General features: G+C 51.8%; 1 protein-coding gene across 1 annotated transcript in view; it reads left to right on the top strand.

The window, feature by feature from the left end:
• Col13a1 (collagen type XIII alpha 1 chain) overlaps nucleotides 1–23,410 on the top strand; it is a 79,807-nt gene that overhangs the window by 16,517 nt on the left and 39,880 nt on the right. The window contains exons 6-15 of the mRNA XM_057751810.1: nucleotides 5,517–5,552; nucleotides 6,092–6,118; nucleotides 7,192–7,218; nucleotides 9,012–9,038; nucleotides 9,134–9,160; nucleotides 9,874–9,900; nucleotides 11,516–11,572; nucleotides 15,610–15,717; nucleotides 17,340–17,366; nucleotides 18,360–18,395. Coding sequence (XP_057607793.1) covers nucleotides 5,517–5,552; nucleotides 6,092–6,118; nucleotides 7,192–7,218; nucleotides 9,012–9,038; nucleotides 9,134–9,160; nucleotides 9,874–9,900; nucleotides 11,516–11,572; nucleotides 15,610–15,717; nucleotides 17,340–17,366; nucleotides 18,360–18,395 — 399 coding nt within the window. The remainder of the gene's footprint in view (nucleotides 1–5,516; nucleotides 5,553–6,091; nucleotides 6,119–7,191; nucleotides 7,219–9,011; nucleotides 9,039–9,133; nucleotides 9,161–9,873; nucleotides 9,901–11,515; nucleotides 11,573–15,609; nucleotides 15,718–17,339; nucleotides 17,367–18,359; nucleotides 18,396–23,410) is intronic.

The raw sequence follows: 23,410 nt of genomic DNA, 5'->3' as shown, positions 1-23,410 counted from the left end.
AGAAACAGGCACACAGGGGAGAAGGGGTTTGGTCAGGGCCTCCCTTTCCCTGATAAGGAGCGTGAGGAACCTGCCATATGATGAGGGAGCATGGGGAGCAGGGAGCGCAGACAGTGAGGAGCGGGGTGGTTCCCAACCTTCCTAAGGCAACGACCCTTTAGTCCATTTCCTCACAGAGCAGTGACCCCACCCCACCAACCATAAAATTGTTGCTACTTCATAACTATAACGTTGCTACTGTTTCGAATAGTAATGCAAATATCTGGTATGTAGGATATCTGTATGCCACCCCCAAGGTAGTGGCCCGCCGGAGCAGAGGACTAGGAAGTCACAGTGACGGGCACTAATCACATGCTGGGCCTTCAGAACAGGCAGGCGTGTCGTTTCCCCACATCCCAACACGTCACAGGAGGAACCTGGGAATCTCGCGCCCACATCGATTACCAGGCTCGTAAATGATAGGCGTATTTTTGTCCCAAGAGCTCCTTCCAGCCAGAAGTGTGGCTGTATAGAGAGGACGTTCGCCTTGAGGGGAAGAAGATGGCCCTTGCTGGTGCCTCCATTGGTTTTGTGAAACTTGTTGTCCTGACTATGCCCAGAGTCCCCTGACGCTGGCCACTGATCACCAGCCAGAAGGCCAAACTACCCTGAGTCCTTATCAGACACCAGGCTACCCCTCAACTGCCCCTGCAGCGCCAGCCTGTGGAAGCAGGAGATAGGCAGACAAGAAGTCTGCTTGACATTAAGAGTTGAGATCAAGTAAGCAAGCCTTAGGTGGCACTTGGAGACATGGAGACAGGCGACTTTGCACTCTGTCAGGAAAGGCCCGGGATAAATACTGCTCACCAGAACCAGCTTGCTGTTCTTTTTTTTGTTTTGTTTTGTTTTGGTTTTTAAGACAGAGTTTTTCTGTGTAGCCTTGGCTGTCCTGGAACTCACTCTGTAGACCAGGCTGGCCTCGAACTCACAGAGATCCGCCTGCCTCTGCCTCCCGAGTGCTGGGTTAAGGGTGTGCGGCACCACCACCCTGGCTCCAGCCTTGCCATTCTTAAGGGCTGCCTGCCCATTCTCCTGGAGGCTGCTCAAGAGTCCCAGAAAAAGGGGCCATCCAGGCACTTGGAGAAGGATGACTCCATTCCAGTGGTCCAAAGAGTGGGAATCTAGTGTCTGAGTGTCCTCATAGAAGCCGTATGAAAGGGAATGGGAGGCCAGACCCCAAGGTACTAGGCAGGTCATGGCCAAGCTAGGGATGACTGCATGTCAAGGGGCCCATCCCCTCCATGGGCTCTCCAGTTGCTTTTTGGGGACCAGTACGAAGGACCTGAGCTCCCACCGTCACGCACGAGGAGCTGCTCCTACAGGTAGACATATCTACTGAGTGTCTGTCAGGAACCTAAAGCCCCCCCAGGTGTGGGCAGAGGATGGGATTCTAAAAGCTTGCCATCCAGGCCTATGACAACGGTCTCGTTTGCCATGACTGTACAGATAGTGGGCGCTGCAGCAGGGAGTAGTAGGGACATGGGGGAAGGGAACCGCTGGGCTTGGGCCAGTCCAGGAAGGAAAGGCTTTAGGAGGAAAGGATAGCGGAACAACACTCAAGGTCTTACAGAGTCCACCCAGGGAAGAAGGGTCAGGAGGGTGTCAAGCTCCTGAACTAAGAGGAGTACCTAGAAAAAGGACTGGACGGGAAGGCAAGGATGAGGCTGGAGACGGCAGCCAGGGATGTGTGTAAAGGATTCCGTAAGAGTTCAGGAAATATATCCCAAGGCCGGGGGCCCTTGGACTGTGTTAAGTGAATGAGGTACACAATGTGACAGCATACAGAGGTGGCCTCTCCCTGTACTCAGTGGGAGCGCATTGAATGGGAGTGGATGTGAGTGCTGTCTAAATGCCCTGGTCCAGGCTATATCTCTCTATATATATTATTTATGTAACATGTGTTATGCAAAGGGTATAGACAAGCAAATATATTTGAGACAGGATCTATGTTGCCCAGGCTGGCTCTGAACTCCTGAGCTCAAGGGATCCTCCTGTCTCAGCCTGCTGGGTAGCTGGAATGACAGACTTCCTAATGGCCTGGCTTAACTAATCCTTTCTGTTACGTTGTTATCTTTTCTGACCTGGTCTGAATAAAGCTGTTTGTTGAGATCAGCTCCTTGCAGATGCTATCTAATTCACCTTTTGTCTTTGAATTGTTTGTTGTCAATTGTGGTTGAATTTGGTTTGTGATAAAAGTGTCATTTAGCAGTAGAAAGAGAAAGGTGGATTGTTCTGAAATGGGTGTTGAGGCATGAGACAGGAAAAGGAAAATAGAAAGTTTGGTTTCTCTCTCTCTCTCTCTCTCTCTCTCTCTCTCTCTCTCTCTCTCTCTCTGTGTGTGTGTGTGTGTGTGTGTGAGCGTGTGAGCATTCCTGTCATGATGTACGTCATGTGGAGATCAGAGGACAACTTTCACAGAGTCTGCTCTCTCTCCATCCACCTTTCCATGCTCTCCAGGGATCAACTTCAGGTCATCAGTTGTATGAGGCAGGGGCTTTACCAGCTGAGCCACCTCCCTAGCCTCTGATTCTATCTTGATAGTGAATCTCTATCCTACCCAGTCTATCAAGACGAATAAGATGTTCTGATGTAATTTGGGCCTGGTGAAGCATACGTGTAAGTACTTGGGAGATGGAGACTGGAGGGCCAAAAGATCAAGGCCAGCCTCACCTATATAGTGGATTTGAAGCAGCCTGAGCTACATGAGGCTGAGACAGGAGGATCCCTTGAGCCCAGGAGTTCAGAGCCTGCCTGGGCAACATAGATCCTGTCTCAAATATATTTGCTTGTCTATACCCTTTACATAACACGTGTTACATAAATAATATATAATACTAGTCTAACATATTAAAGCATACACCATAATAATACATTGCCTCAAACAGCCAGCTCCCCAGCCTGGCATCGGCATGACCAGAAAACACTGGAAGAGGCCGTAAGCTCAGCATAAATTGAGATGTAAATTACAGTCCAGTCCTAAGCCTCCTCAACTGCCTTCTTCATGCCCAACCTCTCCAGGAAGCAGAGTCCCATTTCCATGTGGTCGATGACAGCATTCCTTCCCAGAGCCTTGAAAAAGCCCTGGTTAGTCCCGGACTTGGAGGGATGCGCGCTGCCTACCGGAGCCAGCACTGTAATTAGCAGAGCGTGTGATTATCCCAGCCACGTAAATAACAGCTGAGATGTTATGAAGATGATTCTTGGAACCCTTCCCTCCTGACCTTTTCCTCCAGCCCCTCTGTGTCCAGAGCAGCTACAGAAAGTTTACGTTGGGAGGTTTCAGAGGTTGCAACAGTTTCCGGGTTTCTCCTTAGGCCTATTCTTAGCAACCCTTATCCTTGAGAGGACAGAGGCCAGCGCCCTCTGACATATGAGTGGTGTCGCCGCTCGCTGGCGTTTGGACACGTGCCCCAAGTCCATCCTGAGACTGCAGCTGACTTCAGCTAGTCAGTTCCCTGTGGATCAGCACCCGACCCTGACATGGCAAGGGGTCCTATGCCACCTGGCCAGATGGGTGGCCTTCCTGTGCATTGGCCTTTGAATATTTTATGCACAGACCCAGGAAGGATCCAGGGAGCCTGGAAACATTTCAGGGTCACAGCACATGAGTGCAGAGACACTGTCCCTGGGTTGAGATCTTGTTCTCGAAAACTGCTTCTTGATTAAGACCTCCACGGGTCCCAAGACACTGGGGAGGTGGCTCAGTGCATAGCGCTCACCTTGTCAGCGGTGAGCACCTGAGGTCAGGTCTCCATCACACACAGGAAAAGTCAGGCACTGTGGCACGTGTCAGTAACCACAGCACCAGAGACGGAGACAGGAAGATCCGTGGAACTCACTGACCAGTCTAGCCAGATCAGTGAGCGCTGGTTTCAGCGAACAGACACACTGTCCGTAAAACTCATGAGAAGAACAATAGAGGAAGACACTTGACATTGCACTGTGGCCTCTAGGCTCATACCTGTGTATACATGGACACACACACAGACACACGAGCTTATATACAGACATACAGTAAACACAAGCAGTCTGGCTGGCTTCTGGTACCCCTCTGGTCAGCTTAATTCAACAAGCGCTCAATGGCGTAGCTTCTATTTCTAGAGGTGTTACAAGCAGAATTGGGGGTGGTTCTGTGACCTGATGAGATTTCATTGGTTATTCCCATTCTAGGGATGGGGAAACTGAGGCTTGGGGAGACTTGGCAGTTGTTGGTTTCGGCTGGATTAGAACTCAGTCTTCCAGACCCAACAGTCCATACTTGGAAAGAGGCTCTGTCTTGTAAACTGGGGGCCCCCAAGCTGAGAGCTGGCGTGTGTTTCAGGAAAAGCAGGTGATCCACTATTTGGGGCAGACAGAGAGGCATAGAGGAGACAGGAAGGGAGGTAACCAGGTCACAGGGATGCAATGGGGGATGGCTTCATCTTAAAAAACAGGCACATTGGCACACACCTTTAATTCTAGCACTTAGGAGACAGGGGCAGATGGATCTCTGAGTTCGAGGCCAGCCTGGTCTATATAGTGAATTCCAGGGCAGCCAGGGCTACTTAGTGAGACTCTGGGGAAAAAAAAAAACAGCACAAGTCAAATTTTTATTACATGTAGTGTGTGTTTGTACGCACGTGAGCACGTGTGCCGACAACTTGTAGAAGTCGGTTTTCTCTTTCCACTATGTGGGTCCCAGGGATTGCACTAAAGTCATCAGACTTTATGGCAAGTGTTTTGACTTGCTGGAACCCTGACTGATACGAGAGGCAGGGAAGTCCTTGCTGAATCCTAAGGAGAGGAGTGACCAGGCTTCAGGTTTCTCTCTGGTACCCTTGACCTTCGGGTTAGCCTCTCAGACCAGAAACCACAGCTCTGTGTTTCTTGGGAATCCTGACCATTAGCCACTGGGCTGTGACCAGGAAACGTACAGCTGACTCTGTGGCACTCTGCACCTATAGAGAAATGAGCCTGGATGTCTCTCCTCCCGGAGAGACAGGGACAATCCAGAGATGGTCCAGCCGCTAGGAGAAGCCTGCAGAGTAGGAACAATCTGACCCCTTCTACCCTGAAAACAGTTTTGAAGGCTAAATTCTGCAGACTTCCACGTCAGCCTTAGATTGTAGCCATGAGCAATGCCTGTAAATCAAGAAAATTTTGATTTTGGTCCAGGACCTCTGTGCAATTCAGAGTAAGCCCCGCACTGTCCTGATTGCCCCATTGGTCTATTGTCTATTTGCATGTCAAGGCTCAGGGGGCCCAAGCAGTGAGGCGTGTCCCTGGAGACTTCTAGAAGTAGCCCAGAGGATGCTGGCTGCTTCCTTCCCTCCCCCCAGCTTGGTCCCTACAGGAACTCTGCTATGATGTGCCCTTCTGTCCTCTCCACCCTCCCATAGCCAGCTCATAGCTGATAACATGGAATCAGGGATGGGCACAGAGATGAGCCTGAAGGATAGGCTTGGCTCCTCACTGATTCTCGCTGCTGTTTTTCCTAGGGTCAGCCAGGCACTCGCGGCTTCCCTGGATTTCCGGTAAGTACAGAGAGCTAAGATTAGCAGAGATGGATAGGTCCTGGGCCTGGTTGGGTTAAAGTGCATCCACCGGGATAATCTCTGAGGCCATGTTTCCCTCCTGATTCCTAGTCACTAAGGACCTATTCTGTAACCTTTTATGGGCTGGTAGCTCAGGGCTGGGCTCCTGCTACAAGAAAGAACCAAGGTATCTATATAGATAGTGGTGGCCAGGCAGCAGCTGAGTGAATGAACTTCCGGCTGCTACATCCCATTTGATACCAGGATGTGGGCAGATGGTGAGCCAGAGAAGTGAGCTGGTTAGCCTTTGGTCAGGCGTTGAAGAAAGGCCTACCAGGGAAGCAGCAGTAGGGTGGCCATTGCAGTATCCTTTAACCCTTGCCCATGGAACCTAAATAGGTTCTCAGGGGGCAGAATCAGGGAAGCCACTTGTCGGTGCTAACCAATATTAGCTTTCAGGCAATGCACTGTTCCAGGGCTGCCTCCTGGGCAGGAGACCTGGGAAACTTGGCCTTTGCATCAAGCCTTTCTCTTTTCAGGGTCCCATTGGTCTTGACGGCAAGCCGGTAAGTGGATTCTTGGGGTAAGTAGACCCTTGAGCTGAGCTCTGTCCTGCCTCTGCCCAGCTTGCTCACCTGGGGCTCCTGGCCCTCCTACACCCCAGGAAATTGAAAGATATTTCCATAGAAAGAAAACTGGCTAATGGGAAGAGGAGGGAGAACCATTTGTATAAGTCACCTCTGCCTTCAATGGGCTACTGCAGGGTAAAGTCTCTGGTGGTCAGGCTGGATGCTCAGGGAGTGGAGCAAAAACCATCCGTAGACTTTGGTGGCTGTGAGCAGCTCCTTGAAGGACCTGGGATCAGGAATTTGGGGAGGCAAGGAGGCAGCAGGGACAGTAGAGAGGTGGAGTGGCACAGGCTGCTCCAGTACTACCAAAGTGCCAAGAAGTCTCCTGTTCTCCTCAAAGTTGGGGTCCCCTCCATAGCTGAGGCTTCACATACATACTCAGATTCACCTCTGGTCACCTTAACCCTTTGGACTTGGTCTCTTGGTCCAAACAGTCATAGCAATTGGAAGATGGCTGCCCCTCCAAAATTCTTGGAATCCCCACAAGTACATGCCCTGGGGATGTAATAAACATCTAACTCTCCCTCGGATAGCTCCTGTCACCTCAGGTGGGGACCTGGTCACCTTCCTAGACAACCACATGTAGCCCAGAGTGTCTGGCCAATCAGCATTTATTTAAAACATGATTGACAGAATACAAACAATTCTCCCGCACCACCAGAGGCTACAGCAGTCACGTCTACTCACCACAAGGTCAGTTATCTCCCCACCCCCGCACAGCTGCCCTGGGTGTGTATAGTGGATGTAGCTGGGGTCCTTGGAGACACCCTCAGCTCTGTTCTTCTTTGAAGAGCAGTTAACTACTAATATAGCATGCAAAGTGAAAGGGGAGACGGCCCTGCCCCTGGCCCAGTCAACCTGCAGGTTAGGGTTTAGGCAGATGAGTGAATGGTAGGTGGCCCTGAGAACAAAAAGAAGCTAACCGCACTGCATAAGGAGGAACATACTGGAGCGGGAAGAGTGAGGGCTTCCGTGTTTAAACCATGTACATGAAATCTTTTTTCTTCCAGGGCCACCCTGGACCTAAAGGGGAGACGGTAAGACCCCTCTCTTTCTTTCACAAGACAGGTGGGGGACTAGCCTGGTCTCACTCCCACAAAGGGACCAAGCCTGCCCTATCACAGTCACCCCCATCAACTGGGTACACCCTTCACTTCCCTAGATCCTCACACCGTGCAGGGAGACGTGGTAAGTCCTTTATCTCCTGCACTGGAGACAGCCAGAGTGTCACCCTTGACCCGTGCCACATAACTTAACAGGTCAACTAGTAACTAGCTCACGCTCCGAGACTGCACAGCCTGAGCTTTTTCCAATACAGGACTCTCAAGTCCCACCACTGTGCACCTGCTCACAGTTTCCTAGTTTCGAGATAGAGCCAGTTGTGAGTCTGAAACAGGAGGCTTCTCTACATCTTGGCCCACTGAGGCCACTCAGCCAGGTGCCCAGAGGCCTAGAGACTGGTACTCAGGCAGTTCCCACCGGCCAGCATAGGGCTAACAACGACCTCAGAAGTTCAGGCAAGGGTTCAAATTCAGAGCATGTTGGACTGGAAATGACTAGCCTTCCATGATCATACCCTGAGCCACCATGTCTGAACACTGTCATTCTCTTGGCGCTGGGAGGCAGCGATGATGCCAGCCCCTTCATCTTCGGCCCCGTGAGGAAGGGCAGAGCCTGCCCCAGAGGGGTCAGCCCACACATAGTCTGTCCTGCCCTCTTACCTATACATCAGCATGGGCCTCCTCAACTAGAGCGTCAGTGAGGTCTCCTGAAAGTTCACCAGACACTGAGCCCCACTTCTCCCTTGATCCGGACAATTAGGCGACCTTGACAGAAATACCAAGTCCCCTTGTGCCTTCCAGGGAACTCACAACATGGATTAGGGTGTCCATCCCAGTTTGCCGTACACCACGAGCCTCTTAAAATGTATTGTTGCCCCACCTATTCCAAAGTCTGTTGATGGTTGTTTTTCACCCTTTGCTCTTTTGGGGGACCCACCACCCAGCTCCCAAATAAATCAGATGGAGTCTTCTTATGACTTATGTATGTCCAGTCTTAGCTTGGCTTGTTTCTAGCCAGCTTTTCTTAAGTCATCCCATCTACATTTTGTAATAGGGCTTTTTATCTCTATCCTGTATGCATTTCTTCTTACTCTGGCTTGCTGTGTAGCTGGGTGACTGGCTCCTGGAGTTCTCTTTCTTTCTCTACTAGATCTTTTCTTCCCAGGTTTCTCCTCCTTTTTATTCTCTCCATCTGCCAGCCCCGCCTATCTTTTTTCCTGTCTTGCTATTGGCTGTTCAGCTCTTTTTTAGACCAACCAGGTGTTTTAGGCAGACAGAGTAACACAGCTTCACCGAGTTAAGCAAATGCAACATAAAAGAATGCCATATATCTTTGCATCATTAAAACAAATGTTCCACCACATAAAGCAATGTAACACATCTTAAACTATTCCACAAGACCAGACTTTCTGGTTCCGTGGCCAGGAGAGTTGGAAGCAGGCTGTGTTGGAGTCTCCTGAGGCTCCCAGGTGTAGGATGTAGAGTCCTTCAGAGTAAAATACTCTGGCACCCAAGCCTCCCATGCAGAGGGCCCTTGGGGTGTCAGTGTCTGGAGGAATGAGTGAAGGGGACAGGGAACAACTGGCCACACCCTCTGAGGCTTAGCATATAAGGCCATACAACCTTAGACCAATTGAACCTAGGCAGTCCTGCCCTGTAGGACTTTGGGACAGTCTGAGAAGTGCCTAGGAGGCTGACATCTGTGTCAACCCAACCAGGCACGTGTCTCCAACCTACCCACCCACTGACACGTGTGTTTTCTTCCACAGGGCCTGGTGGGTCCCCGAGGACAACCGGTCAGTAGTTCCTCTTCCTTGTCCCCAGTAGGGAGGTTGGGTACCATGTGGCCTGGGATTTGAGCCCTGACACTGTCATTTCCTTCTCTTTGTAGGGCCCTCAGGGACAAAAGGGAGAAAAGGTAAGTGCAATTGAGGCTTCCTAGACCTTCACCAGGGCCAGAGCAGAGAGGGATCAGAGAGGCCACTTCCAGATCTGAGTTGGTTTTTTTAAAAAAAAAAAAACAAAACTCTGGAGATACCTAGTATGTAAGAGAAAAACAATGACACCCCCACACTATCAGTCTTGGGTCTGATGACCTGCACGCAGTTTGTTCCTGTCCACTTGCCGTCCCTTGGGTTCCTGCACGCTATGACATGAACTTAGAACCCTGCTGGCCTAACTTTCTTGGCCTCTTGCATTCTCTGTCTTGTTCATTTTCTGACCAAGATTGGTAGGTTTATCCCTGGACAGTGGTGCAGGAGCCTGGCATTCTTGGCTTAGGGGAGATGTTCCTGGAATCCTGCCAGCCACTGCCATTATAAAGTCTGTTGGTTCCATCAGGGCTATTGAGTACTAACACAGGGCATGGACTGACAAGCGAGCTGGACTTAATTCCTAATCCTACCATCGTGGTAGGTGGTATGTAGTGAGGTCCTGTCTCTGTACCCAGAACTCTGGCCCTATAGGGTTCCTCCTGTTGTTTACTAGAGGCAAGGAGAGGGAACCACTTCATCTGCCTCAGAGGGCCCAAAGCAGGACAGTGTTACCAGTGGGTGAGGAGATGCATGGTGTGTTATGGGGTACAGATTCCCCTAATAAGAACCTAATACCTCTGACTCTCCCTCTCCCTAGGGTCAGTGTGACGAGTACCCACACCGGGTAAGTGATGCTTCAAGCTAAGGGTGCCCTTTGACCCATCCTCAAGCCCAGTCATTACCCTGGGGTGGGGGGACCTGCCACCCTGTATAAGGTGCAGTGTGCTCCGCCCTACAGCTGACGATGACTTGCTTTCGGCACTGTGTCAGGGTGGTCACTGTGTCTGTTTGCATGGAGCCAGAATCCTATATGACCTTGTTTGTCTGATGAACAAGTATCTGAGAGTTTCCTGTGTGTCTCGCTTTGCCCTCTGTTGGCCAAGAGGCATGCATGGGGCTGGGTGTTGCCTCTCTGTCCTGTAAGGCAGAGTGTGTGTGTGCGCGTGCGTGAGCGCGCTTGTCCAGCAGTCCAGGGCAAATATGAGGGACTTTTGAGTTAGTCATGGTCTCACATGACCCAGATTTCCAGGAGGAGAGATCATCTGGCCACCGCATCCTTAGAGGCAGTGTGCATCTTGTCTGTTAGGAACACAGGAAACCCTTCTCAGCAGGAGTGTTAGGATGGGGTGGGATGTTTCTGAACTGAGATGGTTCCTCTTGACCTTGTCTTTTCCTGGTTTCCTCTAAGTCTCCAGAACCCAATGTTCACTTGTGCCCTGCTGGAGACAAGGAAGGGCAGAGTCCTTCCCCAATTCCTCCCTGAAGCCCCAGTGGGACATCCTGTAGCCCAGCCCTGTCATGCTCAGTGCTGGGCAGAAAGTATAAAAATCATCTTGGGAGATCTTCCATCTATAGGGACCACAGTGTACCTAGAAACACACAATCTATTTCCCTGGCTGCTACTACAGCTGGGCCGGGTAGAACTTAGGGGGTAGAGCCTATCATACCCCTTCACCCCACTCATACCCCACTTCTACCCCCCTCCACAAAGCAGGCTCAGAATGTACTTCACTCTCCAGGGTCTCTGAGAAGGTATGGTTAGCATGGCCAGCCTCTACCCAGCCTCTCAGGACACAGAAAACCATGGTGGTCCCTGACATCTGGGTCCTTGGACCAGAGAGAGGCTGTGCATGGTTTGGTATGTAAGGCAGCAATAGATTTGAGGTCCAGGCCTATTCAGGGATGTAGGGTCCTGCCGTTCCATCCTGACACAACAATAGAAAGCCAGCTGTGTTTATTTGGAACGATGGACTTAACAAGATGGCTGTATTACCCAAAAGAAAGAGCATCCCCTGGCACAGAGACAGCACAGCTGCAAGACCTTCTGTAGTGTGTCATTGATTCTGCGGGGATGCTTAGGTTGGGGAGGGCATGATCTCTGCCCCTCAACCCTGTACAAGAACAGAGAAGGGAACAGTGGTAGGAAGTTCCAGAAGCATAGTCTAAGGACTTCAAGCAGGCAAGGACAGGAGGAATAGTGAAGACCGAACCAGCAGGCCAGTTGATTTAGAAGTGTGAGCCTAGGAAGCCTTTAGTAGATTTGTGACTTTCCAAGGGGTGGGCAGAGGTGGGGGTGCTGACAGGTCCCCAGGACAGCCTGGCTAGTCTAGCAGGAAAGGAAAGAGCTAGGCAATGAGCGGGAAGTCCTTTGGCATCCGGCAGGGTTGCTAGGTCTGTGGGCTCTCTCCTGCTCCATATGACCCCATCTCTGCTACCCCTCCCTTTACCTCCCAAACCAGGAGCACCCAGGCGGCGTCCTGGCAGCTCTGCGCTCCAACCCGATAATTGCCCTAAAGGTTTGTCGGTCCTAGATGGGCTCCAGCCCCTCTTGGCTGAGACGCTTCCTGGACACAGAGCACAACATCGCACATCCCTGGGCCCAGCGTGGGGGGATGGGGCTCTGCATGGCTCAGTGTGTGGCAGCTGCCCCCGTGTGCAACAGGAATAGCCTAGAAGGGCCACCCCATATGGGCTCCTAATTCCCTGAGTTTTCAGCCTGGCTGGATCGTGGATGTTCTTCACATTCAGCCCAGGGGCCTCTGGCGAGTTGAGGGGCCTTAAACACATGGGGTTGGGCCCCCCAAGGACTTTGTCTTCATATGGGTTCTAACCTTCTGGTCATCTCCACAGGTTCAGCCTAGGAGACAAAAAGCAGCAAAAATGACCCAAAATGAAAATTATGTTAGATAATGTGATCGGAAGCTGCCCGTCCCCCTAGAAGTGGTTGACCACCCTAAGACATCTTTTCTGAGCTTACCAGCCACAGAATGAGGCCTCAGCAGTACTTAGTGAATGCCTCACAAGCCACACCCTCAGCCAACTCAACCCCGGAGGCCAGGCTTAACTTCCCTTGACCGTGGTCCTCAGATTCGCTGACGTCAACCATTCTTGTCCTACCAAAAAGGAACCCACAGGGACCACACGCCAGCTTGACTCCACGCACCAATTTAGCTCGTTCTGTGGCTCCCGACCCTCAGCCCAGCAGCGGGTGTCCACCCAGCAGGCCTGGGTGGGGCAGTGCAATGCTGAGTGGTGTGTTACGTGGCCCGAGTGGCCTGGTATGACTTCAGAGGTGGGTGGGTCTGGTCAGGGAGAGCCCCTCTTCCGGAACTCAAGGAGGCTACTAGCCAGTAGCCAGAGCTGAGGCAGGGTACTTATGAGGCCATGCCTTCAAAAGGACAGATGAGGCTGCTGCCAAAAGCCAGATCAGCATTGTGTCTGTCCCTAGAGCTGAGCCTTAGGGGTGCCTACCGCACCCTTCCCCCAAGTCTATCCTGCTGCTGTGTTCACACTGATCTCTCTCCTCCTCTTCTCTCCACTTGGCCTTCTGGGGACTTCCTGCACCACTCTGAATACCTGCGACCTCTGGCCTTGCAACTCCTGTCTCTCCTCAGCTGTTGCCTCTCCTCAATTCAGTGCGGCTGGCTCCACCCCCTGTCATTAAAAGGCGGACCTTTCAGGTAGACACCACATGGAGCTTTCCCAGGGGCTTGGCACATCTTAGGGTCATGGCAGGGCAGCTGGGGTTACCCACTATGCCAGAACCTGTTTCTAACAGTTACCGCAAATTAGACAATCATTGACCCAGTGTTGCCATGAAAGCAGAAAGGCACAGTATACAGGCCCCTCCACAGCATGACACCTGACAGCCACCGACAACAGGCATTCCGACATCCTGTTTGCAGGCCTGATGCTGTCTTTCAGTGGTATACCACTGTCTTTATTGCGCAGATACAGAGATAAAGGCTCAGATATGTTCAGTAAGCTGCTTGATGTCACAGAGCTAGGATTTATGCCCAGGTTCTCTGCCTGTTCCCAGTGTGCCTCAGCTCCCTCCACAGTAAAGTAAGAACAGGTGCAGGGACTGTGATAGGGCAGGGAAACTGAGTCACGGGAACAGCAAGAAGGCGAAGTGGACATGAGAGCCAGATGTCTGACGCCTGAACACACACTCTCCCTGCTCAGGCATACGTCCTGCTGAGTTTCACCACTCAGAGCCTGGACGTGAGGAGCGAGGGAGTTTGTAGAGTGGCATGGCCCACGACCAGCAGGCAAACAGCTACTTTCCTGCCTTCTGCCTTGTTGTCTCCAAGGAGGCTTGACCAGGAGCAGGTTCCCAGGGAAAAAGCATCATTGATATTTTTTTTTTTTGAGGCCCCATATTGTCTGAGGTCACATGAGGCCAGGGGCTGCCTGTCTTACCCTTCATCAGCCTTCTGTGGCCCAGGTGTCCCCAGGGCCCTGGGAGCAGGGAGTGGCAGGACCTTGAGCTACTTGCCTGGTGAGTCCACAACCAAGGAACGTGGATACTCAAGTCCCTGACTGAATAAGGCTGAAAACTCACTCCAATGATCAGCTAAAAATACAGAGTCACATGATACAGGCGCAGCCTATTAAGCATTCAGCCCATTCTTGTAGAGCGCGGATCGCATTACCCCACCAAATCCTCGAGAGCCTCCAGGGCTCCAAGGGTTGCTCGGGAGGCCACTGGCAGCTCAAAGCAGCGCCAGGCCCATTCATGGGCACTCATCCTGCTGCAGACAGGCCCCATTTGAGGGAAGGTGAGGTAGAGCCCCTGAACACGCCACACACACACACACAGTGACTTGCAGACTTGCTTGCTCTAGCCACCCTTTGATGGACATTTACTGCATTCTAGGTCCTACTGTGAGGGCTGTAAAGGGTGGCTCAGTCAGTAAGTGCCTGTTGGGCAAGCAGGAAGACATGAGTTCGGACCTCCAGGCACATGCCTATAATCCCAGTCCTGGGATGGGAAAGACAGGAGAATCCCCCAGGGGCTCTCTGGCCAAGCCACCTTAGCCTAACTGATGATCTCCAGGTCCCAATGAGAGACCCTTTCTCAAAAGAAATGAGCACAGACTCTGAGGAATGATATCAAGACTACACGCACACGTGTGTGTCCTCCACACACACGTGTGCATACACATACATACCAGAACCATGCATGATTATCTTATGGTAGCTGCATTCCCTGCTCCCCATGGGCCATATTCTTCATTTCCAGTTGGTAGAAGAAGATCGTAGAACAGTGGTTCTCAACCTTCCTAATGTCATGACCCTTTAATACGGTTCCTCATGTTGTGGTGACCCCCTGACCATAAACTCATTTTGTTGCTACTTCGCAACTATAATTTTGCTGCTGTTATGAATTGTGATGTAAATATCTGATGTGCAGGATATAGTGTGACTCCCAAAGGGGTTGTAACCCACAGGTTGAGAACCACTTCCCCAGAGGAGTACATCCAGCTGCCACCTGTTGCTGTGTCCATGTCCAAGACACAGAGGTGGCCCGGCAAGACTTCCCCGTATTGCCTTGACCCTGGTTTCCAGAGCAGAACCAGGAGCTGCCCTCATGACCTCTGCAGACTCTCTGGGGAGTTAGGGTTTTTTTTTTTTTTTTTTTTTTTTTTTTGGTTTTTCGAGACAGGGTTCTCTGTGGCTTTGGAGCCTGTCCTGAAACTAGCTCTGTAGACCAGGCTGGTCTCGAACTCACAGAGATCCCCCTGCCTCTGCCTCCCGAGTGCTGGGATTAAAGGCGTGCGCCACCATCGCCCGGCGGGAGTTAGGGTTTTATACTGTCAGCCACTATGGGACATGAGAAGGCCTGCCAGTTTCCTGTTGATAAATATATATTGATTATGCATGTTACACAAGGTGGTCGCGAGTTAGCCGCAAGGGTAAGCTTACGTAAGAGAAGATCCTGACTGATGCATTTAGCAGATGGTGCTGGAGGCTACTTCCAAAGAGCAAGGGCTTGACTGACGAGCCCAGCTCAACTGTACAAGTGAGCCAGATAAAACCCCATGGCCTCTGACCTCGGGTCTCATTTGATCCTCTGGAACAGATAGTCAAAACCAGCATATGCTAAGATGGACCCCCGTGCTCCCATCCTGTCACTGGGAGGCCAAGGCTGATGATAAACTCCATACATTCAGAGAGCGGTAGAGGCAGGCTGCAGACCACCTGGGCTGAGCCCAGGCACTGGGCCAGGCCAGGAGCAGGGCTTGGATTCAGGCCAGCGGCCATCTCTCACTCTCTGTTTCTGCCACTACTGCCAAGTCCTCTGCCCTGAAGACTGCTAGAAGCCCCCACAGCTCAGCAACCCGATGTCTTGGAGCACTCCTTGCTGCCGTTAGCCCCTGCATGCAGTCACCATCACTGCCACCTTTACCCTCACCATCCACCCACTGCCCCCCACTGCGTTCCTAGCAGGGTCCACAGAGGCCTCGGCAGCTGCATGGCGCATGGTGGGGGTGGGGTCTGACCGCTGCTCTGAGACCCTCTCGCTAATCCAAGTTTTCTCTGACTTCAGGGGGAACAAGGCCAGGCTGGCATCCAAGGCCCTCCAGGGCCACCAGGCCCCCCAGGACCAAGTGGCCCTCTGGGACACCCAGGACTGCCAGGGCCTATAGGACCACCTGTAAGTATCTCTCCCTTTTGCTTCCTAGACGTCTCCAGAAGCCTCTAAACCTTGAATAGTAACCAAAATGACAGAAACATTTTGTCAAGGACCCGAACATGGGTGACCTCTGTGAGAAACCATCCATGTCTGCGACTCTGCTCGCCTGCTCGCCCTCCCAGCTCTACCAACACAGCTGCAGGGCCTTGTCAGTCGTGGTCTCCATGGGTCACTTTAATAAGTGCTGCGCTACATCACTGCAGAGTAAATGGGGGGTCTGAAGGGTCTTTTCCATCTATCCTCGGCCGCAGTTTAAGAAAACCAAGAGTCATGGCAGTGGATTCTGGAAAGGTACTGGGGGTGGCCTCTGATGTCTATGTCTTCCAAGGTAAATGCAGGATCCATGCTGCTGGACCGCCTTCCAGGCCAGCTTCCCAGTCAGTGGGGCCCTGTATCCATGGGCCTGAGGGTTGGTACTGCCGCTGCTGGGGAAGGGTGCCACAAGTGGCAGATACACCTCCAGCTCACTCATTTTCAATCTCTGGCCAAGACCGTGTCCTCCACAGCCACAGTATAGCAGACATATATGCGTAGAATGCCGATAAAGTCTTCCAAGTAGCTTGAAAGAGGTGGCACCAAAGTCATTCAAGTTCGTGCCCAGGCCCTTCAGCTGCTCTGACATTTAGCCATCCTGAGACTTCATGGACCGTCCCTGTGACCTGGACAACAGCTCTGGCCACCGTACTCTCCCATTGGACTAGGAGGGCTGTGCTGTAGTGACAGCCTGTGCTTAGCTTGGTCCCAAAAGGGCATACTTACACAGTTTTACCCCAGGACTTCGGCGGGGGTGGGGGTTAGTCACACCTCCCATCCGTCTGTCAAGGGGGAAAACAGAAAAACTGAAAGGAAATGAATTTAGAAAATTGAGCCAGACCAAGCCTCCAAAGTACCCCAAATTCACGGCTTTGCCACTACCACCCTCCGACCCAGTACTGGGCTCTTGTTCTCTATATGACAACAGGGTGTATTGTTGTTTGTTTTTTCTTAGATCATTTATAGAGGAATAAACCCTGAGTGTATTTTACACCAGTTGAAACAGACTGGACCTAGACTTCATGGCATTCTCTGGCCCACATTTACTGCCCAGACCTCCACCCAAGACCACAGTACCCAGTCACCCCTGGTCTCTCCCTCGGTACCCACAGGCCCCTGTACCCACACCAACTCACCATGGCCGGCTGCTGTGGCAGACGGGGTCTAACAGGCTCTTCTTCAGGGGTTCAGGGCCAAGGGCAAGATCAGGGCTTTGTTGGGCAAGGTCAGCTTTCCAGCAAGGGGCCTAAATTAGGAGGTACGTGACTGAAGGATCTTTACTAAGCCACACTGCCAATTTAGCCCCAGGCCACTGACCTACTTTCCAGTGGGCAAGCTCAGCACAATTGCCCACAGTGCCCACATGGCTCCAGTTGGAGATGCTAGCCTGTTGTCCCCATGTGCCCTCCCTAGGTGTCAGTTACTCTCCAGGACATCCTGGAGCTATCTGGGGTTCTCTGCTCCAGCCTGGAGCTATCTGGGGTTCTCTGCCTCAGCCTCCACTGTGAACACGACTAACTTATCCACTCACCTTCTCCTTATTTCTACAGGGTTTACCTGGGCCTCCTGGAGCAAAGGTGAGTGCTCCCCTAAGTGATAATGGGTGCTCTAGGGAAGGCATTCCCTGTAGGGGTGCCATCTGAGAGGGACTGGAACTGAGTGATGGATTAAACATGGTCCATTTCTAAAACATCTCATCCTCTTCTTGGACTGTTTTGATCCTAATATGTAACACCTTTTTCGGGTGCTCAAGCTGGCTAAGCAAGCTCTATGGTTGGCATAGAAGGTACACTCCAGGGTTGGAGGTGTAGCATAGTGGTTGAGGGTTTGCCTAGAATGCATGAGGCCCCGGGTTTGAATCCCCAGTGCTTCATAACCAAAGTGTGATGCCTATGTCTGCAACCAGAAAGCAGTGGCAGGGAGGACCAGAAGGTTCTATGTGGCTACATAGCAAGTTAGAGGCCAGCCTGGGCTACAGGGGACCGTGTCTTAAAAATAAAATAAAATAAAATAAAAAAGGTTGTTTTTGTTTTCTAAAGAATTAAAAAAGAAAAGAAAAGAAGAAAGCACAATCTTGACTGCCTGGGAGTTTGTGTTCTAGTTGAAAACACAAGGCAGACAGATGTCATGACATGGTCATAGTGTCCCCAAAACTGTCCAATATGGAAAAACCTCCAAAGTGATCTGATCCCTTGTGAAATGTTGCCTGGCAGCCCACGATGGCAAAGGCAATTGCACTTTGAAGTCAGAAACCCTGGGGACCAGAGGGTATAAAGCACCGAGGGTGGCCACCGCATTGCAAACATGGATGCAGGGAGCTGAAGGGGCTGGGAAGGAGATTCATTGGGAAAACCAAAACGGGATGTCCCGGGTGTCCCAACAGCTGACCCCTTGCAGCACCTTTCAGCCATCAGAACCGTATCTGGGGACCTTGGGGGACCTCCAGGAATAGATGGGTCTGGAGGACCTCCCAGGGGGGGTCATTGGGAGGCAGAAGGTGGCATTGTGTAGCAGAGAGCACCAGCTGGTCTGGTATGAAAAAACATTTGGCTTTTTTTTTTCCTCCCCAGGGAGATCCAGGGATCCAGGGCTACCATGGCCGCAAGGTAAGCAAGAGGGGGAGGGAGGACACTACCTCTTCTATGGGGAACCCAAGAGGGGCCTCATTACAGGGGTGCACACAGCCAGGGCTGGGTGGGTAAGAGCATCTGCTCACACCTGTGCCAGCCATATGTGCCTCCTTGTTTATAAGATTGTCTGAATATTCAGGAAAGGACAGGAACCGATGGGACAGGGCCTCGGCGGGCTGATGGAATCCAACCTCAAGTAAGGGAATGTGTCTCTTATGGCCTGGCTGGTTGTGTCTGGTATCTGGACTGGGTGAGCCTGTAGGGGCGTAATCAACCGGCAAATAGGATTAATCAGGCTAGCTTTAATATCAGCTTTATTAAGGGGAAGAAGGGGAGAGCTTACAAAACCAGGGTTCCAGCGATGAGAAGGAAATAAAAAGGGACCGGCAGGGCTCACGCCCACCAGATTTATACATAAACATTAGCCCGAGGCGAGCGCGCCCCCTTGGGCTGGGCTTCCCCTACATCAGCCAGAATACTGGGCCCCTCTAACACAAGCTCCATGCTGAGCCTAGAAGGGGGTGTAAACAGACCCAGCCCTGCTTGAGAGCAGTTCTCAGGCCAGACGGACAAGCATTCCCACCCAGATTGCCCTAGCAGAAGCTAACGGTTAAGTGCTACTATTACAAATCACTCTGAAAGCAGGGTGGAAAGATAGAGTCCAAGTGGGAAGAATTAAAGCAGTCAAGCGCTCAACCATATGAGTGGGTGTATCAGCTAGCTAGTGTTGTGTAACAAAGTATCCCAAATAGACTAACTTAAAATCACGATCATCTCTTATGTTTCTGTGGGTTGGTGACCTGGGGTTCTATAGTTCCACCTGGGTTCACTGGGGTTACCATATGATAGCTAGGAGGGTAAAGGTAGCCTTATTCAGGCCTGTGGGTGGTACTGGCTGGTGGCTTCTGCTCTCCAGGTGCCTTTCATCAGGCTGGATAGGCTTCCCCACAGCAAGGTAGGCTCAGAGCAGCCTCCAAGGTGGGAAGGTTCAATGCATGAGTACCCTCTCAGCATCATCTCATACCACACTTCCTAAGGACCTTCTGCTCAAGTGGGTCACATAGCTACATTACCTGCAGCAGCATGGGAAGAGACCTACTTCTGACCGATGGATTGAAGGGGCAGGAAAGCTCTCTGACTGTTTGCAACGGACCTCAGCGATCCCTTAGCAGATCAGAAAGGAAATAGTATTTTAGTCAAGGAAACTATTTGAGCCAGGGCCCGGAAGCAGTTACTACAATAACTGTAAGAGTATAATACTTTTGATGACAGCCAGGACTTATGAATGCCAGCAGTAGGCCAAGCATTGTCCTGTAATACAGCCTGCACTGTTCCCAATCCTATACCCCTTGGGAACTGTTGTAATTTGTTCCCACCTAGAACATGGGGAAACTGAGGCTCACCCGAGTCTCAGCTAGGAGAAGTCAAAGAATTCAAATCAGGTCTGGGTCCTTCTCATGGTACCAGATGCAACAAGGATACCCAGGCATTGGCTGGGAGGCTCCAGAATCCTCCAGAACCTTCCAGAAGGGGGAAAAAATGCAGTAGGAAGGAAAGGTATGGGTGGGTGAAGAAATCTTGGAAAGGAGACTCATTCAGCTAGGAGTACACGCCCCACTCTGGTTCTGGAGGCTGCCATTAGCTGTGGTGTTTTATGAGTGCCTGGTGGGGGAAGCGGTGAGACACCAGAGATCTTTAATTAGTTCTGCATAAACTGAGAGGCTTGCATTGTGTCAGGAAGTGGAAGTTACAGCCCCCACAGTTGCCTCCATCCACTCACTCAGACTCACAAAATTTACTGCCTCCTGGCGCAGCACAGCTCGGTTTTCCCATTAGCAGTCAGGTCAGGTCTTTCAAGCTGTGAAGGGGTGGAGGCCTGTCAGAGGGGCCCCCAGGGTCATGGCGATGCCCTTGTCTGGGACTGTTGTGACCAGCAGTGTCTACCTCCGCCACAAACAAGCGTAATCCCTCCAAAACAGAATGTGGGAAACAGTCGTCTTGAGGCTGGAGAGGGCCCAGCTGCGGGCTAGGGTGTCCCAATACTGGGGGACCTGGAGCCATGTCCATCCTCCATGAGGGCAGATGGTAGCAGGGGTCAGTCAATCCAGGCATCCCTGCATCTGCAGAGGAATGGCGCAGTTCCGCTGAGGGAGGGGCAGCTCCCAGGGAAGAGGACGCTGGCTCAGGCAGAGAACTCTAGCCTGGCAGAACGGGACTATGCTGCTTTCCTGGGATTAGACGTGAACAAATCCTATGGTGACCCTCTAGGAAAAAAAAAACAGTTCTAGCTGATTCCGAGATACTTCCTCATGCCAGGTGCCAGGGAGAGAGCCAGAGGCCTGGAACCACTGGCCTGGACTGGTAACAGGTGCGTCTGCAGCGGTTGAGGTTACAGTCCCTTCTTGCTCAGGGAAGCCATGGCTTCCTGGAGGCCTTACAGAGCTTTGTGAGCCGTAGCCTCTTGGCACCTTGTTCCCCAGTTGTGTCTAGGGCAGTCAGAGCCCCCTCAGCCCATCTCTCATGCTGAGTTCTTTATGGCATCTCTCTTTGCTAGACCACGCCTCTCTGCTCCTCCATAGAAGTCTCTTTTCATAATTTCTAACAGCCAAGGCTGTAACTGCCCCCTCTACATCTCTGGACCTTCACCCCTCCTAGCAACCTCCCAGGTAACCTCAGCACCCCACACCCCTGCCATTCTCCCTCTTCTGGTGCCCTCGTCCTATCGACAATTCCTCCGTGCCTCCTGGTCCACTAGCAGAGGGGTCCCCTGCGAGGAGACAGACACACGGGGACCATCGTGTCCTGACCCCCCCTGCAGTCCTCGCGCCCAAACAGACACTCGCTTCCCTCTCCATCCTGACACGGAACGATTGTCACTCATTCATACTTGGTCAAGTGCGGCCATTCTCTGCGTCTTAGTTCAGCCAAAGTGCAATGGCTTCTGTCTCACTCCAACCTCACCAGAGCCAGGGCTGAGAGACCATTATCCCCCAGGTGTTAATACTTTGCCTAAAGTTTCACGGTTGGCGAACATGCTAAAATCCGAAGCGCGGTCTCTCCAGCCTGTTTGAAAGCACCTGTGGATCCTCTAGGAGAGGAAGGCTAAATGGTGCCCCCCCCCCTTTACCCATCTGTCTTCTTTCTTTCCTCCCACTCTGTGCTTCACTAAGGTGCAAGAAGGAGGAATTAATTTGGGAGAGGAGTGAACATGGATGTCAGAAAGATGTTCCCCCTCCCTCCAAGGGAGCCGTGGCCACCAGTTATGGTGACACGGAGCTGAGAAACATACGCACCCGCCCCATCGAGGTCTCTGTGGGAGAAGGGGAGCCCTTGGTGTAGCAGACGGACCTGCCTCACGAGCTCTGCTTGCTCTGCCTCCCAGCCTTGACACACAAGGTGGAGTTTAATTTCTCAGCCTGTGAAGTATAAGGATAAGGCACTAACTCCATCACTATACCAGCTGGACCAGGTCTGTGTCCTCTCAGCCAGGACAGCAAGGATTATGTCACTACTCGCTCTTTGAGATCAAAACCCAGGGTGACTGGCACCCTTGTGCAGCCCTGTACCTGCCCAGGGCCACCCTCCTGCCTAGACATTGCATATATCGTTGTATACCCATGTGGTACCTGTTTGACCCAAGTTGATGACGAGCATCCATCTTAACTCCGCTGCACAATACAAAGCGTGTTTCGAACATCACACGTCACAACCTCAGCTCTCGTTCAGGCTAGTGTGGGACACAAGCCTACAAACCTGATGGGGGAGCTCATCCCCTGGTGCATCCCAGTTAGTACTGTGCTGGGTGCACCCCAGACCATCCGCATGGGTCTTTGTAGAGGACCATAGCTGGACACACATTCTGAAGGAGACAGCTCTGTGGCATGATGACCAGCGTTGTGAATATTCTCTGAACCCCTCCCCCATGCCAGGCAGGGTGCCAGGCACTCCACAGGCATCACTTTATTGCCCCGCCCCCTTGTTGAACTAACCTTAAACTCATTAGGTAGCTGAGGATGACTTTGAACACCTGATCCTTCTGACTTCCCGAGTGCTGGGGTTTTATAGCTGTGCTGCCCCACACCCGGCGTATGTGGTGCTGGAGATTGGGCCTAGGGTTTTGTGCATACTAGGCAAGCATTCTACCAACTGAGCCTCATCCCCAGCCCCCGTGCACCATTGTACTGTCTCTGTTAAATCTACCTCCGAAAGTCGGATTTTTTGATAATCTCTAGCAAAACGTGGATCACAGAGTCTACCTCCCTCTAGCCCACAGTTTGGAGGTGGTGACACCTGATCTGTCTAAATCCAAAGCCTTACTACTCTCAATGACTTTGCTACCCGCGTATTAGGGTCTCCAAGGGAAATTAGTGTTCTAAAAGGCTTTCTCCCTCATCTTCCCAGGAAGGACATGAGGTGGCAGCTGAGATGTCCTCTTTGTGGAAACCAAGAGCTTGGCTGGGTTCAGATCTTGCAGGACAGAAGGTTGGGGCACATGGGTACCTCGTTTAGATGAACTGAGAGTGTGCTCTGACCAGTGGAGTGACCCTAGATAGTTGAGCTGATGCTTGTTTCTAATCCAGCTCTTATCAAACCGCCACTACTCTGAGTGATCCCTGTGGCCCTCTGTCTCACAGAGGGTCCAAGTGACCCAAGTTCCCTGTGGCATTTCCAGGCAGCAGGGGGAATATAGCATTTTCTGTCAACGTTGGGAAGTCCCAGTGAGGACATCCAGACTCTTGAAATGGATGCAGATAAGAACAGGGAGACATGGGCCTCAAGGGGACGGGGCAGCCCCAGCCCCCACTCCGTGACCTCTGGGCTCTGCTCTGCCCTCCAAAGTCCACAGATTAATTAGAACTGACTACACAACCAACCGATCTCAAATTGCGATTACAAGCCAGCCATCCTTCCAAAGCCCCAAACCTTCAATGGGGCACTCGACCCAGGAATTCCCTGGATCACTCCCTGCCAGCCCTAATTACCAGAGGACC

The sequence above is a fragment of the Chionomys nivalis genome, chromosome 19, assembly GCF_950005125.1.
Source record: "Chionomys nivalis chromosome 19, mChiNiv1.1, whole genome shotgun sequence".
NCBI classification, from domain to species: domain Eukaryota; kingdom Metazoa; phylum Chordata; class Mammalia; order Rodentia; family Cricetidae; genus Chionomys; species Chionomys nivalis.
The sequence above is the reverse complement of the archived record's forward strand: the minus strand, read 5'-3'. Positions and strand labels throughout refer to the sequence as shown.